The sequence below is a fragment of the Helianthus annuus genome, chromosome 3, assembly GCF_002127325.2.
Source record: "Helianthus annuus cultivar XRQ/B chromosome 3, HanXRQr2.0-SUNRISE, whole genome shotgun sequence".
Lineage (NCBI taxonomy): Eukaryota > Viridiplantae > Streptophyta > Magnoliopsida > Asterales > Asteraceae > Helianthus > Helianthus annuus.
Genome location: NC_035435.2, coordinates 127,221,633 through 127,246,303, shown reverse-complemented (window position 1 = coordinate 127,246,303; position 24,671 = coordinate 127,221,633). Strand labels below are relative to the sequence as shown.

Genomic DNA, 24,671 nt, shown 5'->3' with positions numbered 1-24,671 from the left:
AGTACCTTCTTGTCTTAAGAGCTTAGCTTTTATAGTTCGTCTTTGGTGGCTGGTGCATGGTACCACTTGCATGAGTGTTCATATGCTTTTTTTTTCTGACCCCATTATATGTTTTCCCTAATTTCATGTTTGATAGCCGGCTATAAATATTTTTAGCACAATATGTTTTTCTTCTATTTTGTATAGCCCCATATGTATGTTTTTAGGGTTATTGGATTTTAATAATTCTAAGTTTTACCTGTTGGCTGATAATAATCTCACCTCCCCCAACGATCCCAACTTGTAAGAATTTGGCCCCCATTGATCCTTTTCCAACGTAGGTGCACTTAAATCATTTAAGGAGTCTGCAGGTGCACTTGAATCTATTGAGGATGCCAAATTCTTATATGTTAGAAAAAGATTAACGGGGGCCAAATTTTTACAAGTTGGGATCGTTGGAGAGAATTTTTAAAGTTGGGATTATTATCGGCCAACAGATGAAACTTAGGATTATTAAAATCCAATAACCCATGTTTTTATGAGTCAGGGGTTTCACAGACTTGTCTATCCCTAGAAAAGATGTAAGGTGTGCTTACATCTCATCAGGGCTGCAAACGAACCGAACGAACACGAACAAGACCTTGTTCGTGTTTGTTTGTTAAAAAATATATGTGTTCGCGAAGTGTTCATGAACACTTATCGAACGAGATTTTATGTTTGTGTTCGTTTGTTAAGGAAATGAACTTGTTTGTGTTTGTTTGTTAATTTAGGCAATGAACAAAAACGAACGTTGAGAACACAAATGAGCACAAACTAATGTTCATGAACACAAATGGAAACAAACGAACAAAAACAATCGTTCATGAACATAATATATAATACACTGACACTTATTAGATATTTAATTTGTCGGAATTTTGAAGTATTTAAATAAATATAAAAACTAAAAACACTAATGAACTATCGAACACAAACGAACACGTTACCGAACGTTCACGAACATAAACGAACGAACATGACCCTTATTCATGTTTGTTCATTTAACTAAACGAACGAAATTTCTTGTTCGTGTTCGTTTGTTCAATAACAAACGAATACAAACGAACTTTCCAGCGGTTCACGAACTGTTCACCGAACGTTTGATTCGTTTGCAGCCCTACATCTCACCATACCGATAGCTTACCAATAACTTCTACAAGTATACGTGGGGGAGTAAGGTTCTTGTTGTAGCGTTTGCCATTAAAGGAAATCATTGTTTTCGTCAACAATATACTATATTAATGCAATTGATTTGCTTTATAACAAAATCAAATTTACATGTCTTCTCTGCCATTAAAGGACATCACTGTTTTGGTCAGCTATATTAATCGATATTAATGCAATTCATTTATTTACTATATTACAAAATTAAATCTACAATAAATATATATATATATATAGAGAGAGAGAGAGTTATGTTCATTAGTGAATAACCCCCTTGATTGTAAACACGAGTGAACTAATACTAGCTCTTGATTATAAATACACAACCGTAAATCAATGGCCAAGATTTGATGATGAGAATATAGTATTGTATTTTACGATTTGATGATATAAATTAATTGTCAGAATTTGTTCACTCAGTTCACAAATACACTAGTAATTACTCTAGAACACACCACACACACACACACATACATATATATATATATATATCGTTATTGAATGACCATAAATAGTAATTTTAATTTTATAATAACTAGTGTTCAACTTGTTATATACAAAACTAAATATTAAATACCCACAAAAATTGTGGCAAAAGACAAAAATATTAAATGTTGTAGCTAAGAAACTAAGTTCAAATTATAATTCACAAAACTTATGTGTAGTTAGTGTGATGTGTTATAAACTTATAATATATATGATTAGTATTTTAGTATTGTAATATTTTTTTATTATATTTACTTTTAATTTTAATATATTTTCGTTGTTTTTCTTTCCTAAAATCAAATTTTCTTTATCATTATTTTTTTTGTTTTTAATAAGTATTTTTTATTTTTTTAAATCGTATTTTCTTTATTAATTAATTTAATATTTCCTTAATAACGACCATGAATAATGATTTTAATTTTATAATACTGAACATTCTTTCTAAAATTTTATTATTTTAATACTATAATACTTTATTATTATATTACTTTTAACTTTTAACATATTTTCCTTTTTTTTTCCTTTTTAAACCATATTTCAATTATCTTTTTTTTAATAATTCTTTTTTTTAATTATATTTCCTTTATCAACTAATTTAATATATCATTAATAATTTACATTTGTTATTTTTTTTCTAAAATCATAAACACGTAGACGAATGATCATGAATAATAATTTTAATTTTATAATAATTTATAGTTTTTAAATATTTTATTATTATAACACTTTATTATTATATTTACTTTTAAAATATTTTTATTTTTTTCCTTTTCTAAAATCATATTTCCTTTATCCATTATTTTTTAATAATTCTTTTTCCTTTTTTAATAATTCTTTTTCCTTTTTTAAGTCATATTTCATTAATCAATTAATTTAATATTTCACTAATAACTTACGTTCGTTTTTTTTTTTTCTAAAAAATCAAGTACATAGTTATGATGATAAACTAAAACGATTCTGATGGTTTGGCATTTAAAACAACATGTTTCTTTTTCAGATAACGTTTGTTTTACATTATCATTTGTTACGTTTCGCCGCAACGTCTAAAAATCTAGTTAAATTTACATGTCGTCTTCTCTTATGGTGTAGGTATAAAATATTATGGTGTAGGTATAAAATATTCTTAAGGGTTATTGGATTTTATCACCCCTAACTATTGGCTATTTGCCGTTGTCACTCCCAACTATCACTTTGACGCTCGTCACCCCCAACTTAACACTTAGTGTGTTCTGTTACCACGTCGTTAACTGATCACTAACTTTTGATCTTGGTACTATACTTTTGGGGGTGTCATAGGGATCTTAGTAAGGTTTTAGGGATCTTAGGACACCCTAAAAGTATAGTAACAAGATCAAAAGGTAGTGATTAGTTAACGACATGGTGACAGAACACACTAAGTGTTAAGTTGGGGGTGACGGGCGTCAAAATGATAGTTGAGGGTGGCAGCGGCCAATAGCCAATAGTTGGGGGTGATAAAATCCAATAACCCTATTCTTAAAGATTCATTTTGTGTTATGCTTAACGAGATAACACACATGAAAACATAGAAAAACGAGCGACTCATATTAAAAAACTTAGAGAGAGGACTACTCTCTAAGTTATTTTATCGGGTAAAATTATCTTATAAAGTCTTTTAAATCTGGAAAGTGTACAAAGACACAATAGATTGCAAAATATAACACAATGCCGTGAAATATAACACAATGTCGAGGAAAAAAGACACAATAACGCAAATAAAAAAAAGACACAAAGCTAAATAAAAAGAAACAATGATCTAAACAAAAATTCTAAAATATACAAGATAAAAATTCAAAAGCGAAAACCTAAAATCTCATATCGTAAAGTTCGACGAGACGGTTTCAATGCCATTTGAATGAGTTCAATCAGAAACTGTGTGATATCCTTTCTACAACTTCTTATTTTCAGGAGAGTATGTATTTGAACTTTACCCTTCTTATTTTCCACAAACAATAAAAACACTAAAAACCCCAGTGTTGTTGGAGGCTTGGACTAGTGAATTCATCTCCAACAATACAACTATGGTTCTACTTCTTGCATAATAGGAGACCGATGCATTCATCCTAATGTATGTGCGGAATTTGTTTTAAGGGGCCATTATAAAACACAAATCCAAAAGCCAACCTAACATCTTAAGGCATTCACAATAATACGTTTTTGGGTATTGTTTTTACTTGTTTTTCCACCTCATTCGTTATCGTGCACCTTGTTTTTTTTGTGTCCCATTTTTAGAAGTGTTTTATTATTATTATTATTATTATTATTATTTTTTATTTTTTTTTTACAAAAAATGACTAAAAAATCAAATGGTGGGCGACCTTGTCCTTTTAGTTATATGTTATATAAAATAGAGAGTGATTTTAAATAAAAATGTGGTGATAATATGACATTGTTTTTAGGTATTTTTAGGTTTTCTTATTAGGTGAGTTTTAGACATTTATGAATGAGTGTTTTTTTAATGTGGCAGCTGACTAGGCACGTTTTTAGACGTTTTTGAGTCTCCTTATTATGGATGGTCTTAGGTTGTTCGATCCTTGCAGCTGAAGACTGAAGGCATGATTGACCACACTGGTTTTAATCATTTTATGTTTGAGTAAAACTGTAATTTACACATTTTGTAAACGTTATTGTACTATATTGTTTCCACACATATAAAAAAGTTATCAATGTTTTATTTATTTATTGCCAAACAAGACTTTCAGGTTTTAACATATCAGCTAGAATAATATATAAGGAACTTTCCATGTTAGTTTAATTGTATTATGCTCCATCGATAGAGCCGTTCCTACGTTTTTAGAGACCTTAAACGAACTATAAAGTGGAGGCCCTTTTGAAAAATTATCCTTTTCAATATATTTAATAACAAAACCCTCCTCTTTTTCTCGGGCTTAGGACGGCAGTTACAAACTAAAAAGTTTATAATTGGCGAAGTTAAATATTTTTTTTTTGAAAGTTATATGTTTTCTATAGATATAGTATATGTTTAAATAAATTTTATCTTTATAGCTTTAATTGAGGCATATTGTTTGATGAAATAATCTTCATCAAGTATAAAACAAATATAAAATCATCAAATAAATCCTAATCACCTAAACAACAACTTGAAATAAGCAAATAATGAAACAAGTATAAGCCCTAAACAACAAATTCAAATATGCAATTATGCAAATAAGCCCAAACAACAAATTCAAATCTGCAATTATGCAAATACACCTTAAACAACAAATGAGAATAGCTAACCTGAGTCAATGCCACTGTCTTCCAAGTTTCAAGCCAGCCACAAGATTAAATCGCAAAACTGAATGCCACTGTTCCAACTTCCAAGCAATCAAATCAAAAAATCGCAAAATTTATTCTAGTTTATGTTGGAGAATTTGAGCAAATGAGAATATGTATACTGATTTCGCCCAATATTAGTATATAAAAAACTAAAAAATACCTCTTGTTTATAATTTATTGTTACCCGTGTGTTCTTCAATTGAGATAATTACCTCCAAATCTATAAACGCTAAAGACGACTCTCTACCGCCCTAATCGCTGATGATTCCATATTGGTAACCAAAACGACGCCACAATTACGAGAATCATCATTCCATTCGCACGTCGTGTGATAATTTGCCGCCCTTTCAGTCGTTCCATGTTTCACGTTTCGTGTTTCGTTATTCCTTTTTTCTTTTACCAGGGTTTCTTTATTACTTTATTTCCTGGATCTGGGATATCCGTATATAGGATGGGATATTGGGCCCAGACTATTTAGTGTATTAGTTTGTAACATTATGGGCCTATTATATAGAAAACATATTGAAAATTTGTGGCCCTTCAATATTGGTGGCCCTAGGCTTGGGCCTAGGGTCTTTAGCCTGTTGGGCCGACCCTGTCCATCGATCTTGAAAATAGATCTTGTTTTGTAGAATAATACAACGTTCAAATGGATCAAAGAAACCCTTATGAAAGATAACGCTTTGCGTCAATCCATAACACAAACCGGCTGGGACAGATAGGTGGTAGCCGCAGAGTCGGGGAGACAGTGGTGTTGGCTAACCAAATATAAGTTCGGGGGGGAGGGGGTGAAATTGCACTAATTTTAGTGAAAATAATGTTAGAAGTGGTGGACAGTTGCGTTGATAACTGAAAGACAAGGATATATACATGCACTAATCAGCCTTTGTCCCGATTGCTAAGTCTTATGTGCCTTATGTCCAAGGCTTGATGCAAAACTACTATCGAGCCGGGGCCTCACTGGAAGCAATTTCTCTATTTCTACAAAATAGAGGTAAGACTGTCTATATTTACCATTCTCAGAGTATGACGATGATGATGACTTCAAACCAGTTGTTTAACTTGAGCGGAGGCAAATAAACTCATCAAGCAAACACATATTACCTGAATCAACCTATTTCTTAAACATTGGGGATATGATTGACCTGTGTAACGCAAATCTATCTTTCTACAGACATCCTTTTCCTTTTGTCTCATTTGTGATTTAAGCTGTGCATTTCATGTAACTGGCTTAGCTGCATTGGTATATTAACGTCGAACAGGCATGGGCTAACTAGAAAACTAAAACTATCAAACCACATCGAGAATGATAAGACCCCTCACCATATTCTTTGAGCATATTAGCAGGCCTATTACTCGTCCGTACTTTTTATAAAAAAAAAAAAAAAAAAAAAAAAACAATTTTGAAACAAAACACTATTTTACTCAAATCCATAATGACAACAACGTATGCTCAACAATAACCAAAAGAAAATCAACATGCTGCAAGAAGGTCGAGAATTATCCTAGAATTAGTAATATAACAGATCCTAATATCACTTTCGTATAGCTACCCGCTTGCGAAACCTAATGTTGCTCTTTGTGTCGCTTCAATAATTTGTAAAGCCCAAATGTGTTTTTCTCCTCCCACATATACGGTATGAAGAATGATCGATGTAAAGGAGGTGAAAATTCCCTATCTAGGTATGGTAAAGCCGCAACCACCTACAAGACAAACGCTTGTTATTAGAGGTGCCAAAATGGGGTTGGTCGGGCCAACATGTATACACTTCTTTTCTCCAATTCAAAGGTTTTGTAAAATTATTAATGCTTTAAATACTGCCACAAAAAACTTTATTATTAAAAGAATATATTATTTGACGTATAAGCGTCCATAAACTTTTTAAAAACACACACACACACACACACAAAGTACCTCCCATTTTGACAGGTCAGAGCCTCGAGAAAGAAAGGGTCTCTGAAGCTGGAGCTCAACAAGAAAATCACAGCTCTCGACATCCTGAAGCTGTTAATAAATTAAAATAAAATAAATTCTAAGAACTCGTTTTATGTTAGAGACAAGAACACGCGTGCGGGAAACTAGCGGCAAGAAGCTTACAAATTGATCAGGTGATGCTTTGTTCTTATTATTAAAATACGATGGTGCCGCTGAAGTCCCACCCAAGGTTGAATTAAACGGAAAAGGAAGAAGGCCCCTGAAGCCGTCATCAATCCACCGAACTTCACCCACATAGTCCGGAATAAAGAAGGAAGACGGAAATCGGTGCCACTCACTTCCCACACACACCACCGCACCTGCATTGACCAAGTCAACAAAAGATATATGAAATGTTTTGGAGCCCATTTTGTCAATTGAACACAAAATGGTTCTTACCAGTTCCAGCATCATCGTGATGTTCGAAGTGCTTATAAATCTCTAAAGGAGCAGCATAACCGTTTATGATAGAGAAAGTTCTAGAGTGAGAAACGCATAGAACGAGGCCGATAAGAAACGGTCTCACGTATTTAGCCATCTGCATATGCAAAAGGTTGATTATAAACATAACACACAATAAAAGTGTTAATGATGCTAATATACACAACTTATGATTTACCTTGTAAAGCAGAGTTTGTTCGGTTCTATAACGCTCGTAAAAGAAATCAGGAATGCTCTCGATGACAGATGCAGCAGCAACGCATATAAGAGGGTAGATAGGATAAAGGAACCTGCAAGTCAAAGAGCCATTCAGCCAATACACTCCTTATAGACTACAAATCCAATATTCAAAATATACTCTTTAAATAATATTAAGAGTAAAATGCCATTTTCGTTCCTTAGCTTTGGCTAGTTTTGCGACTTTCGTCCAAAGGTTTGTTTTTCAGCATCTGGATCCAAAAGGTTTGAAATCCTGCCATTTTCATCCAGCTCGTTACCTCCATCCATTTTTATCCGTTAAGTCAGGGGTATTTCTGCCTTTTTTGTTAGCTTAAAGGGCGATTCGGTCTTTTTCACTTTATGTAAAAAGACCGAATGCCCCTGAAAACCCCCGAACTGCCCTTAAAGTTAACGGACAAAATGGATGGAGTTAACGAGCTGGACGAAAATGGCTAGATTTCAAACCTTTAGGATCCAGATGCGGAAAAACAAACCTTTGGACGAAAGTCGCAAAATTGGCCAAGCCTCAGGGACGTAAATGGCATTTTACTCAAATATATTAAAAAAAAAAGCAGACATAAAGGTCAGACCTTTCTTCTTTGTGTGGCTGCAACGACATGAACACCAACCAGATATAAACAGGGGACACCACAATTAACAAGTCAGGAGCATACTTCTTCTTTGTAACCGGTAGAGTAGCCACAAAAAGCAGTGCAAGAACAAGTGCGAAGTTGAAGTTATTAAATCCGTTCTTCAAGTAGTATAACGGTCCTTCGGTTCCATACAAATGACTCTCACCACCTCCTACCACATTATACACTAACAAATTCATAACAGATGACGTCCATTTCCCGTAGTAATGGTAGTCTACAAGTACCGAAAGTGTCTGCACAGAATTTTAAACAAATATACAACCTCATCTTCTAAGTACCAAACATATAAAGAACATTAAAGAAAGAAATTTACGTACCAAAAGGGTAATCGAAATGAGTGCTCCTGAAAGAAATGCTTGTTTGAACCTTCTAATTAGAGAGGAAACGGTTACCGGAAGAAACGCAAGGATTGAGAACGGCCAACCAAGAATAACACCGGTTGCCGCAACGGCAACAGCTGAGGCATGCATGCCGAAAAGAAACAGTGCGGAGGAGAGAGAAATAGCATACATCGAAAACGAGCTGGGTAAAAAACCTGTAAATCAACAGCAGTTAAAAGTGAAAACAATTATTTTTAACACATAAGAAATATAGCTAGTACTTTGACCCGCCTCGCGTTGCCGCGGCGTCGAAACTTAAAGTAATGTATACCATCAAATATTTGACCCGACTCGTTTTTAAACAAAATTTACGTACAAACCTAGACCAACTGAAAACGCACATGAAAATAAGCACGAAAACATATGATATTTGACCTGATTCATTACCGAGAACATTTACGTCGAAACGTAAATCAACTTGGATTTATAACGATTAACGAAATCATCATCATCATCATCATCATCATAATCAGTAAATCCCACCAATAGCAAAGCAAAGGTAGGGTCTGAGGAGGGTAAGATGTAGACAGCCTTACCTATACCCCGTAGGAATAGAGAGGCTGCTTCCAGTAAGACCCCCGGCTCGATAGTAGTTTTGCATCAAGCCTTGGACATAAGGCACATAACACTCAGCAATCGGGACAAAGACCGATTAGTGCATGTACCCTTTTGTCTTTCAGCTATCAACGCCCCCACATGATGCATGATTAACCGTCCTCAGCTTTTAACGTTATTTTCACGAAATTAATAAAATAACGTTAAAATTAACGAAGTGTACTTGAAAATAAGTTTAATGGGTGCTCACTTGTGCTAGCGAAAAAGCAACCACTTGTTAAGCACAACAGGGCGAGTGTGTAACAAGCGAGGCGTTTTCCGTACTTTCTGGAAATTGCTACTACCAAAGCAGCTTCGGTTATGACGGAGATAAGGCCGAGAAATATCCTCACAGCATAAAATACTCTTACCTGAAATGAGCTCAATAGTTAAAACAATTATGTTAATGAAGATAATACTAAAGAAGCTTATACAAGTAATGAATTGAGTAAGTATTGAATCTGTACCTTTTCATCTTCAAGCCAATGATAAAATATTGATGCTGGCCAGCCCACTATATAATGGAAAAGAAGATACAGGTACGAACGTAATGCAAACTGGGAACTGCAAAAAAACAATATATAATTAAAAAAAATAAATGAATCAAAAGATATAGGTACGAACGTAATGCAAACTGGGAACTGCAAAAAACAATATATAATTAAAAAAATAAATGAATCAAAAGGATTTCATATCATGGAATAAACTATGACCATTAGTAACATTCAACACTTCATATCAGCTGAATCAAGAAATCATGAACTGAAAATGTTTACAAGCAGGAATGCTACAGAACCAACAAGGCGACAAGACAAGGATAACACTATGCTTTGATATACTTGTAAAAAGTTTACGATGTACACACTTTCATGACGTCTTTCTACAAAAATTAATGAATGAAATCATGAGGCCAAAAAGAAGTAAGAATACAAGCCACCAGGCCCACCACAGTAATTGCGGCTATATTAATGTCTACACAATATACATAAAGAGGCATTTTACTCAACCAGTCCATTACACAACTTAGCTTAATCGTTGCTTTAATAGTTTAATCATATATTCATACAAATGTTTCGTAGACATAACACATTGCAAACTTGGCTCTTTAGCCAAACAATACACATTTGGCACTTTGACATACCATTATAGAAAGAAAAACAGAAATGTCAAAGTTAAATCTTGATGAGATACACTGAGCACTAAATATACGTAAAGTCGTAAACGGTAAACGCATATACTAATTATCCCTAATTTCACTTTTGCGAAGCACCGGACAAGTGTCAACTGTCAATTAGCTTGAAAAGCTAATATATAGTAACCTAACTTATAAGTTATGTCTCTCCTATCTGTTCTGCTGCTTGTTAAGTTCTATACTTCTATATTACTCAATCATCTTAAAAAGTCTCTTCAATTCAAATTAAACAAACAGTGTAAATCAAATGAAGAAGCACAATAACAGATAATCAAACTCTGTGTATCACATAAATCATCACAATTACTGAACAGATATTGTAGCTAATAATCCAACAAAATCAAAACCACAAAACTAACTACAAGAAGTGAAAAACAAACAAGTACCTGTACTCCCAAGTTTGAAAGCCTGATTTGTATAGTATGAAGTGAAGAGGCTCCCAGTAGTTAAACACTTCATCACAGTCATGAATAATATTAGTAGTTGCACTCATATACCTCAATAACCCTAGGGCAAATATAGGAAGTGTCCATGATAAGCCTTTCTCCGCCTCAGGCTCTGGTTTCTCCGGCGGCTTATCTACCTTTGTGTAACCGTCAGTTGACGTTGACGGTAGCAATCGATCGGATTCCGACTGATGCCGTCGCCTTGTTGCAAGCGCTGACATTGCTTCGACGACTAGTATTCTAGATTGTTCTGCAAATTACAAAACCAGTGTGGGGGAGTTGGATTTGCTTTATGCGTTTTTCTGCTTTTATTATTATTATTTTTGCTTTGGTGAGAAGAAATGAAGAATAAAGGTGGTCGGAAACCTGATCGGAAACGTTGATTTTGTTGGGAGAGAAAAGCCCAAATGGACGAATGTGTTGGTGGTTAACTGAAGCCCATTTCAACTGGGAATAGATCATATGAGAGCCCAGGGAAATAAGATGGGTCGGTCAGCTTGGTTAAGTTCGGTCACCCGACAACAAATTTGAATCGACAGACCACCAATAAAACCATCCTAACTAAATGGCTAAATCCCTAATTCCCAATACACTTTGTACGATTCTATATATTCTTAAAATTAGGGATGTTCAAAACTATCCGTATCCGAATATCCGATCCAAAATATCCGATATCCGAATCCGAAATTCGGATATCCGAATTTTTCGGATTCGGATTCGGATAGTGATTTTAAAAAATTTCGGATATTCGAAATATCCGAAAATTTAATTTTTATTTATTTTCGGATATCCGAATATTCGAAGTATTCGAAAATATCTGAAATATCCGAAAACTTATATTCGGATTTCCGAAATTATCTAAAATACTCGGTTCCGAATATGAAAAAAAAAATAAAAATTAAAAATTAAATAAAAAGTTGGATTTTCGGATATCCGATTCACTATCCGATCTTTCGGATATCCGGTTTTGAACACCCCTACTTAAAATTAATTAACACAAGTAGGTAAACATTTCAGAATCAATGTTATCTTAAGAACTGCTAGAGTTGAAAATTAATCATATCTTTTTCTAAGTGTGATGACAGTTATATAGTTGTATATCCTACTATCTCATTAAATCATCGATGCATTACGTACAAATACTTTATATAGTTATCGTAGTTCTCAACATGTAATTGGTTTTATAATATTATACATATTAATTCTAAGTGTTCATGAACAGTAAAATATATTTTGATTTTCTTATATTATACCATTATTATAGAAAGCAATAATTTATTCCTAATAATAATGTGATTTTGGTTTGCAATTGTAACGAGCTTTCAAAAAGGTTTTATACATCCTCATTAACTTAATTAGGTAATTAATTAACTAATTTTTTATTAATTATAATTATATTCTGTTCTTATTATTATAATTAATTTTAAACATATTATGGTTTTCTTTAATAACTCTCAGGATAAAATAGGATAAAATACGATGTTTTATAAATTGACGTTGTTTACCCTTTTTCGTTAGTCTAATAATATAGTACAATGGTATATTAAACTCTGAATATTGAAACATACTTATTTTTTCTGTGTTTTAATAAAAGTTTTGTTCAAAATTGAACAAGTCAATTATACTTTTTTTGTTCTTTTCCATGAAAAACCAAACAGATACTGTTCGAACACATTCGGTAGCGGTATAGAGTACCTTTTATATCATAAGCTACAACGAGTATCGGTGATAAACAAAACTGATACCATCCAAACAACATCGGTGCCATGTCAATTTACTTTTAAAACCTTTATCGATATTCATTCTTATAGTTTTTACCGATGTAAAACATGTTTCAATATCCTTTTTAACATATCATGACTTTATTTATTTGGGTTTATCTTTCGATCGTCATACGAAGTGCCAATTACGGTACTGATACTTTATTGAATCGAACGATGATACCAATCGACTTCCCGCTGCAACGCGCAAGAAATTTTACTAGTTAATATAAATAATGATAGGTTTGTTTTAACAAAGGTCGATCTATAAACCACATACTTAAACTCGTTTATTAAATAAGCCTTGGAATCTAGCTGGCTGAACTCCATTCCTACAAACATCTCACTTGTTTACACAATTACACCCCCAACCAAACGAACCAATTCAAAAGTGGATGGTTCATTACCAAAAAAAAAAAATATCTAGAATAAACATTAATTTCGTGGAGACACATACCGACTTCATTTTAAGTTGAAGTTATTATGCTTTAATAAGTGGGGGATAACTTATCATAACAAATTTGATATTTTCCTCCAACTATACATTTTTAGGTTGTATAGAAAGTAAAATATACAGATTTTACATATCCTCTAAAATATAAATTTATATCTTTATCTCACTGTTGATAATGCGATTGTATATAATCTAAGTAAGACCACCTGTAGTGGGGCGTGGTTTTTAAAAAAAATTGAAAAAAAAAACGCCCCAAAACGCCCCTCCCCCCACTACACCCGGCGTTATTTTCAAATAAAATGGAGGTTGGCGTTTTAATTAAAACGCTGAACATGCACATGCCCAATGTTGACTAGCCAATGGGAGGGATACAAGTAGTTTCCTTTTTTTTAAACATGCACAGGGACCGAAATATGCTCACATGCACATGACCATTTTGTTTTTTTTTGTTTTTTTGTTTTTTTTTTCTAATTGGAAGGGGCGTTATTGGAATAATGCCCCACTACGCCACTTTTGCAATAATGTCCCATGCTGACTGGAATGACACGTGTCGGATAATGCCCCATGGTGGGGGCATTATTTTTCTAAACCACTACGGATGGTCTAAGAAGCGTTTTTATAAAACTGGCCAATAAATCATATTTTACTCAATTATGTCAAATTAAGTATTACACATTATTATAATATAAAAAAGTTTTATTTATATTGCCAACTTATATCTGTTTTGAACCCCTTTCCTGCCAGAAAAAAAGCATAAAGACGAGTACAAAAGACCGTTTCAGTTGAATCATTTATTCTAAAGTACAATAATTCATCAGTTTATTGGACAAGGTACCATCAAAGATGCACACGGTACCCGTCACTACACCCATTATCGACGACCACCATCGTATTCAACCAGGGGTTCAGCCAAATTCCCCTAAGCAAACAACCACAATAACACACAAAACATAACATAACATAACATCGTTTATTAATTAACCGGTATTTTGCATTCCCGCAGCAATACCCTTCATGGTCAAGATGAGTGTATCTTCCAAACCCGGAGCGTACTCGCTCTTTGGGTTTAGCTTGATATACTCATCAGCCGGTTTGCGCCCTGGCTCTGCATACTCTTTAGAAATATGAGGCCTCAGTGTCACGTGATAGTTTGGATCACGGATCCGTTTCAGTGTGTAAGCTTGGCATACGTTCAGGGTCGTGATGTATGAGTCACGCAGTCGAAGTCTCTGTCTCAAGTACGGATCGCCCTCAAGAAGATCCTTATGTCCAGCAATCTAACCAACAAAGTAATCATCTTATATATAATTAAATAACTAATACTATCATGGTTATTAGTGTTGTATAGTTAATTAGTTATTTAGGTGGTTGTTTATACCTTAAGCAGAAGACTCTTGGTTTCCTCATAGTTTGTTCTTAAAGATTCACCAAACGACCATAAGTCTTCGGAGACGAGTAGCTTGTCGTTCAAGGCAGCAATACCGGGGTCACCCTTAGCGAACACCATTTCGACTAAATCAATTGTGACTCTAAAGAAAGGCCATGTTTTGTACATTTCTTGTAACATGTGAAGATTCTTTACGTCCTTTTCAATCGTGTGCTTGAATGCTGCCCCGAATCCGAGCCAAACCGGGAGATGGAACCTGGTTTGAGTCCATGCGAAGATCCACGGGATGGCTCGGAGTGACTCTATGCCGCCACTTGGCTTTCGTTTTGATGGACGGCTCCCGATGTTCATCCGTCCATACTCCAGTTCTGGCGTAGCCTGTAAGCAAATCGAGAGGTCAAAACGAATACAAGTAAAGATGAATATGATACAAGATTAGAATACTCACAAGGCGGAAATACTCGACAAAACGTGGTTCCTTGAAGACGATTTCACGGTATTGTTCGGTTGCGTGAACCGCGATCTCATCCATAAGTGCACGCCACTCGGGTCGTGGTGAGATCGGAGGATTCATCCCATGCTCGAGTGTAGCGGCACAAAACCTCTGAAGCGTTCTAAAACACAAATGTTCTTCACCAAAAGACTGCTCTATAACCTCACCTTGAACCGTGACTCGAAGAGACCCATGAATGGTCTCAGGCGGTTGAGACAGGATAGCCAAATGGGTGGGCCCGCCTCCTCGCCCGACGGTCCCACCACGTCCATGAAACATCGTAAGCTTAACCCCAAACTTTTTCGCAACTTTAATAAGCTCTTCTTGAGCCTTGTAAAGCTGCCAAGCGGCCGAAAGCCTTCCCGCATCTTTTCCCGAATCCGAGTACCCGATCATAACTTCTTGTTTACCGTCGATCCGGTTACAGTACCACTCGATCGAGAAAAGACGTGCCACCGCAGCCGGAGCTGCTTCAAGATCCGCGAGTTTTTCAAAAAGCGGGACCACCCGCAACGGTTGTTTTACGCTACATTCCCGCTGAAGCAACTCAACCGCCAACACGTCAGACGGTGATGTAGCCATGGAGATGATGTAAGCACCGAAGCAATCAGGTGGAAGTTCAGCTAGCACCTGGAATGTATCCAAAACATCTGCAATTTCTTCAGTTTTTGGGAGATCGGGCCCGAATAGAGGACGTTTTCCGCTTAGCTCGGATAGAAGCCATTCCTGTCGTTTCTCTTCGGACCATTCACGGTAAGACCCGATTTCCAAATGTTGAGTTATGGCGTCAAGGACGTCCGTGTGGCGGTCGGATTCTTGACGGATATCGAGTCTCACAAGTGAGAGTCCAAACGTAGAGACTTGTCGTAAAAAATCTAGAAGACTGCCATCAGCAATCACACGATCACCACACGCACATAGTGATCTGTAGCATAACTCAAGAGGTTCCAAGAACTGTTCAACATTAGTATAAACCAACTCCTCTGGTATGTCTGACACGTCATGGGCTAACAAATGGCGAGCTCTTTCGCGCGTGTTATACAGTTTGTCCCGCACGTCACCAAGAATCACACGGTACGGTTCGGTAGGAGGAACCTGCTTCCAAAATTCTGGAGAAAAAAAATGAGCATTAAGCAACTTCAAAAGGGCTAGAACTTCCATATGCATACATATGTGCATATTAAAGGTAGCAAAATGGGCTGGTAGGTCAAAATTTTGAGTTGACCCAAAAGACCCTCTATACAAAATTTTGTAGTGTTTCAAAATAGTAATAATAGAAGGAATTCTTTGTATTAATCACCTATGTAGTGTTTGACATCTCTCTTTGAAGATGATCTATGGAGTTCTTCGGCTCGAACACGAAGTTCATCACTACAACGCCACATGGACATCTGAAACACATGATCCAATTGTAAAAATAATCAAAAACAGAGTACATAAAGCAGAAGCCTAGGCAATCCTAAATTGTCATACCTCAAACATAAGATCCTCTATTTGAGAAAAGTACATGTTTGCAGCCATCATCCTCGCAAGTAGACAAACATCCCGTGTAACTTCAGGAGTTACCCTCGGATTACCTGCATATTTTAGTACAATTAACTGGCGTTTTATAGTACACTATACATATAACGTACGTGTCAGAAAAACATATACCGTCGCGGTCACCACCCATCCATGAAGAAAACTGTATAAGTGGGGCGTTATACGGAACACGTTCGTTAATCCCGATATTCTTAAGAGCAGTGTCAACACGGCGTAAGAATTTCGGAACACCCTTCCAGATAGTTTCATGAAAATAGCTCATTCCCGCTCTCATTTCGTCTTGTGGGGTTGGAGGTGTCCTCCTAATCTCATCAGTGCGAAAAGCAGCTTGAATCTACACAATTTCATAAAGAAAATATAATAAAAAAAAAATTACAGCAATCATTTCAAGTAAATCAAACGCTGATGCGTACTTCTCTATGCAATGCCTCGTCAAGTTCCTGCTTATCATCAGGAGTGATGTCTTTGGCGTATAGCTGTGCGAGACAGTCCCGAATTCTGAAAACAAAACATCGTAAGTAATATTAACAAACTATTCGCTTTAAAATAGGCTTGATTCGAACAACGGATACCTTCCATGCTTCTGTAGCAAAGATCTGCGGACAGATTGAGTTGGGTGAGCGGTGAAGACAAGATCAACGGTTTGATTCTTGAGTGCATCAAACACTTCTTCCGGGGACTTTTTAAGCTTATGTACAAGTCTCTTAAGAGTTTCTTCGATATCGGATTCAGTAGATGCATTAGCCTCATCAACGAAACCACCCTTTTTGAGTTTAGTCCTTCTGCAGTGAGCGGTCTGAACCTCTTCGGCTAGATTGGCTAAGCTAAGCATGTGAGAAAAGGCCTTTGCAATGACGATGGAATCACCTGGATCTAAACTCGTCAACACGTTTCCAAGCTCTTCTAGCTTTTTAGGATCATGCTTTCCTTCGTACTCAGCGGATAGCTCATAGCATTGTTGAACCTACAGAAAGAAAGATTACAGTTAGATTGGTTGTTTGCATTTGCATTTTGAAGGCATACATTGCAACTTGAAAATTCATATTCAGAAAACGACTGATTAATTCAACTTTGATTGCAATGATCAGTTCAAAGGATGTCGAAAAGCTCCATATGAATACAAAAGGCCATAAGCAGGGGCAGCTCAAGTGCAGGGCGTAGCTTTCAAGGGGGGGGGGGGGGGGACCCCGAACTTTTCGCTTAGTACTGTTATGTACGTTTCGTATAGAATTTTTTAGATATATACGTTTTCGACCCTCGGTTTTATAATAAAAAAAATTACTCATAGGATCGAAAGCAAATTATTATTTTTTTATTTTATTTCCAAAAAGGGCCCAAATTTTATTATCTGCAGTTTAATATTCACTTGGGCATTCGATCAAACAGCTGACAGTCAACAAACAACAGTTACATTTCTGTAAAAGATCAAATGGCTGTTCATCATATCACCTACCAACAAATCATAAAAAATTGATTTTAATTCGTTAATTCACAAAAAGCATACCGTTTCTTTGAGATCCTCTCCATGTAAATCCTGAAGAATATCAAGAAACTTATCCAAAAGCAAAGCATCATACTCGATCAACTTATCATCCTCGGACACTTTTCCGGGAACTAAAAGCCTCAATTGCGCATCGATGGACGCCAATTTCTCCAAATTCCGATGAGCCATTCACCACACACACTCCTGATCGATCACCTAACCTTACAAATTCTGAAAAAAAAAAAAACAAAAATTGATCGAAACCCGAGTGTATATTAATGAACAAACAAACATACAAGACACAAGAGTGGAGTAACTACCTGATGGTTTGTGGGTGTGATGAAAATATCGAGAGGAAGTTAAGAAGGGGTTGGTTGGTATGGAGTTGTATGTATGTATGTAGGTATATACAGCATGAAATAGGGGTTTGGGTATATATAGAGAAACACAAGGACGATGTTGATAGGTGGAGTTTGTTTGGCATTAAACGAAGATGTGGGATACCCTCTCCAATCTGGCTGCAATTTTACCATAAAATACATTAATTAATTTGGCATTTAAAAACAATAATAATATATCATATCCGTATTCTAAACTATTTAAAAAAAAAAAAAAAAAAAAAAAAAAAACAAGGAAAACCTTTCTATAAAATCTAATCTTAAAATTTATCTATTATTTATTCGATAAGACTTAAACTCGAATCACTTTGTTGATGAAGATAAACATATTGTGTTACTACACCATTTATTTGATAAGACTTAAACTCATATTGTGTTGCTAGACAAAAGACGAGAAGGTGATTAGTGATATACCATCATCTCACCAAAAAATATCACTTAAAGGGGTGTATTTGTATTTTTTTTTCTACAAGTGAACAATTTCAATTGTGTAATTTTAGTAATTTGATATTATAATACCGTTTACTGTGGGGAATATTCGGTTAATTTTAGTAAATTGATATTATAATACCGTTTGTTGTGGGGAATATTCGGTTAAGTTTTTTTTGTTTTTTTTTGAACGGCAAATTTGGGTCACTGACGGACTACTGGAGTATCATCGTGCCACCAGTGGAACCACCCGATCATATTCATCTCCACTAGGTATAATGCCTATACACCAATTCAGGAGAAAACCCAATATATATGGGAAAAACCCCCCTTGTAGAAATCGAACCCAGGACCTATTGGTCCCAAAGCCTTATCGCATCCTCAAGATGCCACTAGGCTATAAAGCCATAGGCAATATTCGGTTAAGTTACTTGTCACTTTTGACTATCTAAAAATGTTTTCTTGGTCAATTTAAAGAAAAAAACTTGTAAAATTAGTATTAGTTGATATTAGTTGGGATGACTGAACATGAGTCATCGTTGATATTTTATAAGCGATGTTTATAAGGCTATAGGGTGTGGTCATGATCTTTATTATCACCATGACCCTTTACATCAGTGTTATGTCACCCATCTCTAATTCACAATCCAAAACGACTACAGTAAAGGTGTGGTGACGACTCAAACCACTATCCCCTTATTTATTTTAATTTATCTTTGTATAAAAAAAAGGAAATAATTACTTGAAAAATGGAAAGGAGAACCATGATTGTCATGGTTTAGTCCATGCAAACCATAGTGGATTAGGGAAGAGGGTGATGTAGTCTTCTATTCATGTTCCTACGTGGCGAATCATGTCCCAACCATGACCCCCACACCCTTTAGCCAAGGGAAGACTCAACAAAGTGAATAAATCTAAATTATTTACTTCTTTTTATCAATGATTTATATTTCTAATTTTTTATATTTTACATATAAATGTGTATGTTTTGTACATAAAGAAAACCATTAAACAACATTGTTCATATCTTTTTATTGGAAAAATCTCGAGAGTAGCCGTTTACTCTGTCAACTTTCCAAAATAGCCATCTGAAAACTTTTCAGGAGCCTGCACACACAATCCAAGAAGGCTTGCAGCCTTTTCAGCGATAACCACTCAAAACACGACACTTGTCCAAAAAGCCCTGTAGCGGCTTGGAGCCTTTTCAGCGTCGCAAAGTCCTTATAGCTTCCGGCTTAGCTTACAGGTAGGGAGCGGACTGAAGCGGCTTAGGCCAGCCGCTACAAGGACTTTGACGGCTTTGAAAAGGCTCCAGACCGCTACAAAGTTTTTTGGACATGTGTTGTGTTTTGATTGGTTATCACTGAAAAGGCTCCAAGCCTTCTTGGATTGTGTGTGCAGGCTCCGAGAGAGTTTTCAGATGGATATTTTGGAAAGTTGACAAAGTCAACGGCTAATCTCAAGATTTTCCCGTTTTTATTTTAAAGTTTAAATTGTTTACTTACATATGACTTACACATATGTAGGTTATCTAAATAAACGAATTTTGTTGATATCTTTTAAGTTACATGTTAGCTGAATAAATATTATATTTCAAATATTAAGATATTTTGGGATTTGTAAATTGTATGATTTATTCTGTTTTATGTATTTTTGAATATATAGTGTTCTGTGTACATGTATCTTCTAATAAATAAAAGGGTTATGTTGTTTGTTTTCTAAGAGGTAAAATATTTGTAGTCTGCGTACCATATTTGCAGATATCTTGAGAACAATAGGTGTATCAAACCTTTGCAGTGTTCAAGAAGAAGGATTTTTTTTAACGTATGTAGACTTCTAAAATAAGCTGGTGTTGATGTTAGCGGACGGTGGTGGTGGGTGGTAATGTTGGTGGACGGTGGTGGTGGTGGTGGTCGGTGGTGGGCGGTGGTGGTGGGTGGTGGACGTGGGCGGGGGTGGTGGTAGACGGTGGTGGTGGTGGGTGGTGGGTGGTGGATGGTGATGGTGACGGACAGTGGTGGGTGACGGTGGTGGTGATGGTGGGTAGTGGTGTTTAGCCCTTTGCAGACCTTAGAAGATCTTAGAAGTGACTGTGCCAAATTTGCATCAAGAAGAGTTTACGCAGACGTTTTGTTAGAAAACAAACACCACCTATATGTATTTTTGTGTTAATTGGAATATATTATACTATAGAGGTTATTTTTTAGCTCGTTACATTAGAAAATATTAATTTGGTTTCGTTATAAATTAATGTAACTTTAAATTATCGATTTCTTTGGCAAAACTTATTTCTTTCATTCGTGAACTTCAAAGAAGGCACAAGATTAAGAACATAGGGTATGGTTTGGTTAGTCCTTTTGGGGACTATCTGTCACGTAGGCGGCACGTCACATTGGGTGGAAGACCATATCTTTGGGGACTACCCAAGGGTGTGGAGGACTACCCAAGTTTAATTAAAAACAATTATATAATACAAGGAGAGAGAAAGTACAAACCTTTTTGCAGGCTCGTCTCCACCGGCAAGAATCAGTCGTTTGAGACATGACGAAGGGGAGGGGGCGGTGTGGGACGAGAGGGATGTGCGGCGCCAAGGGGGAAGGGCGGATGATCCCACACACCTTGGTCTAACTATCTGAACAATTTAAGAAAAGCAGCATTTTTTATTAATAATAAATTGAAGGTACATAGTACAAACAAACGTACACCTCACATCAACGATGAATTATTTTATCAAAACTAAGATAAAAAAGGATAATGTGAGATTGGTCTTCCCACCAACAACTTTGGAACAAAGCTAATTATCCTAAACTAGTGTTATTAAATCCGCGCGTTGCGCGGTAGGTGGGTATCAGTTCATTTAATTACGGTACTGACACTCGTTATAGCAACCAATAGAGAAAAAAATCATGATATGACCAAAAATATACCAACACGGCGGAAATTTGATCGGTATCGGTTTGTTTTGGTACGTCACCTACACTCGTTACAGCAACCCATAGGGAAAAAAAACTTGATATGATCAAAACACACTGGTACGTGAATTACATCGATAAAAACAAACGCAAGTTACATAAGATATATAAAAGAACCACATATAGGTATGGCAATGGGACGGGTTTAGATAATCCCAAACCCAAACCCGGTTAGATAAGCTTGTCCCAAACCCGTCCCAAAACTCGTCGGGTTTCTAGCGGGTAAATACCCATCGGGTATCGGGTATACTCGCGGGTTTCAGGTAAACCCGTTAATTTAAAAAGATTACTTGTTGGGTATACTCATCTCAAATCCCATTGGGTATCTATCGGGTAACTACTAACCGGTTACATTTTGTATTGTCATTATAAAAATATATATCAAATAACTACAATGTATACGGAATAGAATACCTATATGTGTAAAAAATGGATGTATCGTATATATACATATTTAATAATATAAAAGGAATTATAACGGGTATACAATCGGGCAAAACGGGTACACTTTATCGGGTAATTGGGTCGGGTAAACGGGTATATCACTAAATCCCAAACCCGCGGAAAAAATAAAACTATTACCAAACCTGTCCCAAACCTGATTAACCGACCACAAACCCGTCTCAAATGTGGCGGGTTTCGGGTTTACTCAGCAGGTTCGGGTTTGATTGTCATCCCTAACCATATAACACATGTAAAAAACCACTAAATAACACATTAAAATAAAAAAAATCAATAAAACAAATCTACTGTTCATTGAGTTTATCTATTATCAGTATACAATTCCTAATTAAAATATTCAATATTTCTACTTTAACAAAATACGACACTTGGAATTGCGTTTTAAAGAACTAATTGATTCCTTTTATAAGCAAGACTTCTATAACAAATCTCCTAAAATATTAAGAACATCTCTATACGTCCTAAAATACATCCCGTATAAGAAAAGTAGGCCCCAAATACTTTAATTTTATAAAAATAAAAACAAAAATTTATGGTCTCTGGCGGGGTGCGACACAGACCAGAAGGTCCGTCGCGGGGCGCGAGCGCCTAGCCACCAGGCCGCCCCCTGAGTCGCCACGTGTCCCCACTCGTGTCGAACCTACCTGATGATTGGTCAAGGCTAGAGCCTACCTAGTCTAGCTCGCGGGCCGCGAAGGCCGTAGTTAACTCTCTCGCGGGGCGCGAGAGAGTGTCCGATCAGCACTATAAATAGAGAGTTTCGGCTCTCATTTGAAATCGTTCAGAAATATCGAATTCTCTCTCAAGCTCTAAATTCTCTAAAGCTAAAATTATACCCACTAAAATAGCGAATCTCTGCCTCTATGTAAGTATCATAACCTACGTATTAGATACGCTTCCCGATTGATCTAGTGCTCCGTAACGGCTGTCGAGATTCTGCCTAACGTAGTCGTTGGAGTTCTGTCTCATGGAGGGTATAACTAATGTAAATTTGGGTTATTATACTAACGCATGTGCATTGTTTAATTAATAGATAATAACCAGGAAGTCACAAAGGAAATACCTAAAGTAGCAATGTGAGTAATCCTCCTTTTTACAAACTGTTTTTACAAAACCTCAATTGTTTTAATTTATATTTCACAGTGATTTAGTATTTGTAATTCTACAATTATCGTCGGTATGTTGGGGTTTTGTATACAAAATTTGTTACTACACTGTGAGTAGTAACATGATTACAAGTCGGGTTGAGAATACCGTGGGTGGTAATTAAAGTAGAAATATAAACAAATGTAATTGCGAGATCGCCCTCAATACTGTACAATGATAAAATTGGTCTTGATTAAATTGGGATTCACTCACCAGTACTTCCCACTGACAAAATGTTTTTAAACGTGTTTCAGGTAACAAAATGTGAAAGCCAATTAGAAGCCAGCTAGACAACACTGAAGGCTTGGAAAAGTGGCTATAAAAGTTACCTAAATAAAGAAGATGTTTTATTTCAATAAAATAGGGTTTATCCCTATAAATATGTTTGTAATGGAAACTTGGGAATTTCCCATTTATTTAACATTATAAAAACGTGGTATTTTACTCTGATAAAATATTTCATAACTACGGTCCTGATGTAAATTCCGCTGTCAAACTGATAAACACCGATACCACCATCTCTGAGTAGGCCGCAGCCGCCCGCCTCCCGAGGTAGGGGTCGGGGTTGCGACAGAGAGTGGTATCAGAGCTACAGCCACTGATTTCAGCCACATAAGTGTTCTGCTGACACCAAAATTTTATCCATTATGTTAGGAAATAATCTACGTGATTACGTGCATATCTGTATATTATTGTTTTGTGTTATTTGACAATTTGTTAGTTTACAGTATGAGTGATCAAGGACCATTAGACGCTTATCGTCAACTGTCTAGTTCTCATAAAGATGAAGGAACTTCTTCCCAACCTACCCTTCGGGGTATTCAGCTGATACAGAGGAAGGGATTTTCATATTGAAAGCGCAATACGAAGAGCCATTCTTTACCAAAAAGAGGGGATGGTTCAGTCGGGGAGCTCACGAGCGTAGGAAGAGAATGAGGAAGCTACAGCAGCAGAGAGCTTTAGCAGCTGCAAATAGGGAGATGAATGCCCAAACTCAGGATATAATCAATAGGAGACTGGCCAATTTCCACATACTAGCTACCACAGCCGCATACCCGAATTTAGAACAAATCATAGCACCACAACCACTACCCTTATTCCCAACTCAACCCATGGAAATCGAACCTAACCCAGGAGATCAGATTCCATTACCTGCTTTCGACCCAACCGAAATCCCTAGAGTCCCAGCACCCCATCCCCCAGATTATGATCCGTGGAATGATGACCATAGGGATTACCAAGAACTTTACCCACTGGAGGAACCCATACAAAACCCAGTA

At 36.1% G+C, this 24,671-nt stretch overlaps 2 protein-coding genes across 2 annotated transcripts; both read right to left on the bottom strand.

The window, feature by feature from the left end:
- Positions 1-6,366: 6,366 nt before the first annotated feature.
- Positions 6,367-11,444, bottom strand: LOC110909113 (dol-P-Man:Man(6)GlcNAc(2)-PP-Dol alpha-1,2-mannosyltransferase). The gene is made up of 10 exons (XM_022154120.2): positions 10,806-11,444; positions 9,695-9,791; positions 9,439-9,598; positions 8,571-8,788; positions 8,191-8,486; positions 7,560-7,671; positions 7,340-7,478; positions 7,064-7,260; positions 6,881-6,970; positions 6,367-6,669 (listed from the first exon to the last, which is right to left on the bottom strand). Exons 1-10 carry the CDS (start codon positions 11,084-11,086, stop codon positions 6,532-6,534), a joined length of 1,728 nt encoding a protein of 575 aa, XP_022009812.1. The 5' UTR covers positions 11,087-11,444; the 3' UTR covers positions 6,367-6,531.
- Positions 11,445-13,833: 2,389 nt separating this feature from the next.
- Positions 13,834-18,497, bottom strand: LOC110909114 (phosphoenolpyruvate carboxylase 2). Its single transcript, XM_022154121.2, has 10 exons — positions 18,305-18,497; positions 18,006-18,215; positions 17,074-17,465; positions 16,915-16,999; positions 16,613-16,835; positions 16,433-16,536; positions 16,260-16,350; positions 14,915-16,068; positions 14,458-14,844; positions 13,834-14,356 (listed from the first exon to the last, which is right to left on the bottom strand). The coding sequence occupies exons 2-10, from the start codon at positions 18,171-18,173 to the stop codon at positions 14,057-14,059; spliced, it is 2,904 nt and encodes a 967-aa protein (XP_022009813.1). The 5' UTR covers positions 18,174-18,215; positions 18,305-18,497; the 3' UTR covers positions 13,834-14,056.
- Between the last annotated feature and the right edge of the window lie 6,174 nt (positions 18,498-24,671).

Excerpts from the sequence above, each read along its gene's own strand:
- LOC110909114 (XM_022154121.2), bottom strand. The coding sequence starts at position 18,173 with ATGGCTCATCGGAATTTGGAGAAATTGGCGTCCATCGATGCGCAATTG. Across the intron at positions 17,000-17,073 it reads TTGCTACAGAAGCATGGAAG|AATTCGGGACTGTCTCGCAC; the intron begins GTATCCGTTGTT and ends TTTTGTTTTCAG. Across the intron at positions 14,845-14,914 it reads TTGTCGAGTATTTCCGCCTT|GCTACGCCAGAACTGGAGTA; the intron begins GTGAGTATTCTA and ends ATTTGCTTACAG.
- LOC110909113 (XM_022154120.2), bottom strand. The coding sequence starts at position 11,086 with ATGTCAGCGCTTGCAACAAGGCGACGGCATCAGTCGGAATCCGATCGA. Across the intron at positions 9,792-10,805 it reads TTTCAAACTTGGGAGTACAG|TTCCCAGTTTGCATTACGTT; the intron begins GTACTTGTTTGT and ends GTTTTTTTGCAG. Across the intron at positions 7,261-7,339 it reads TCACGATGATGCTGGAACTG|GTGCGGTGGTGTGTGTGGGA; the intron begins GTAAGAACCATT and ends TGGTCAATGCAG.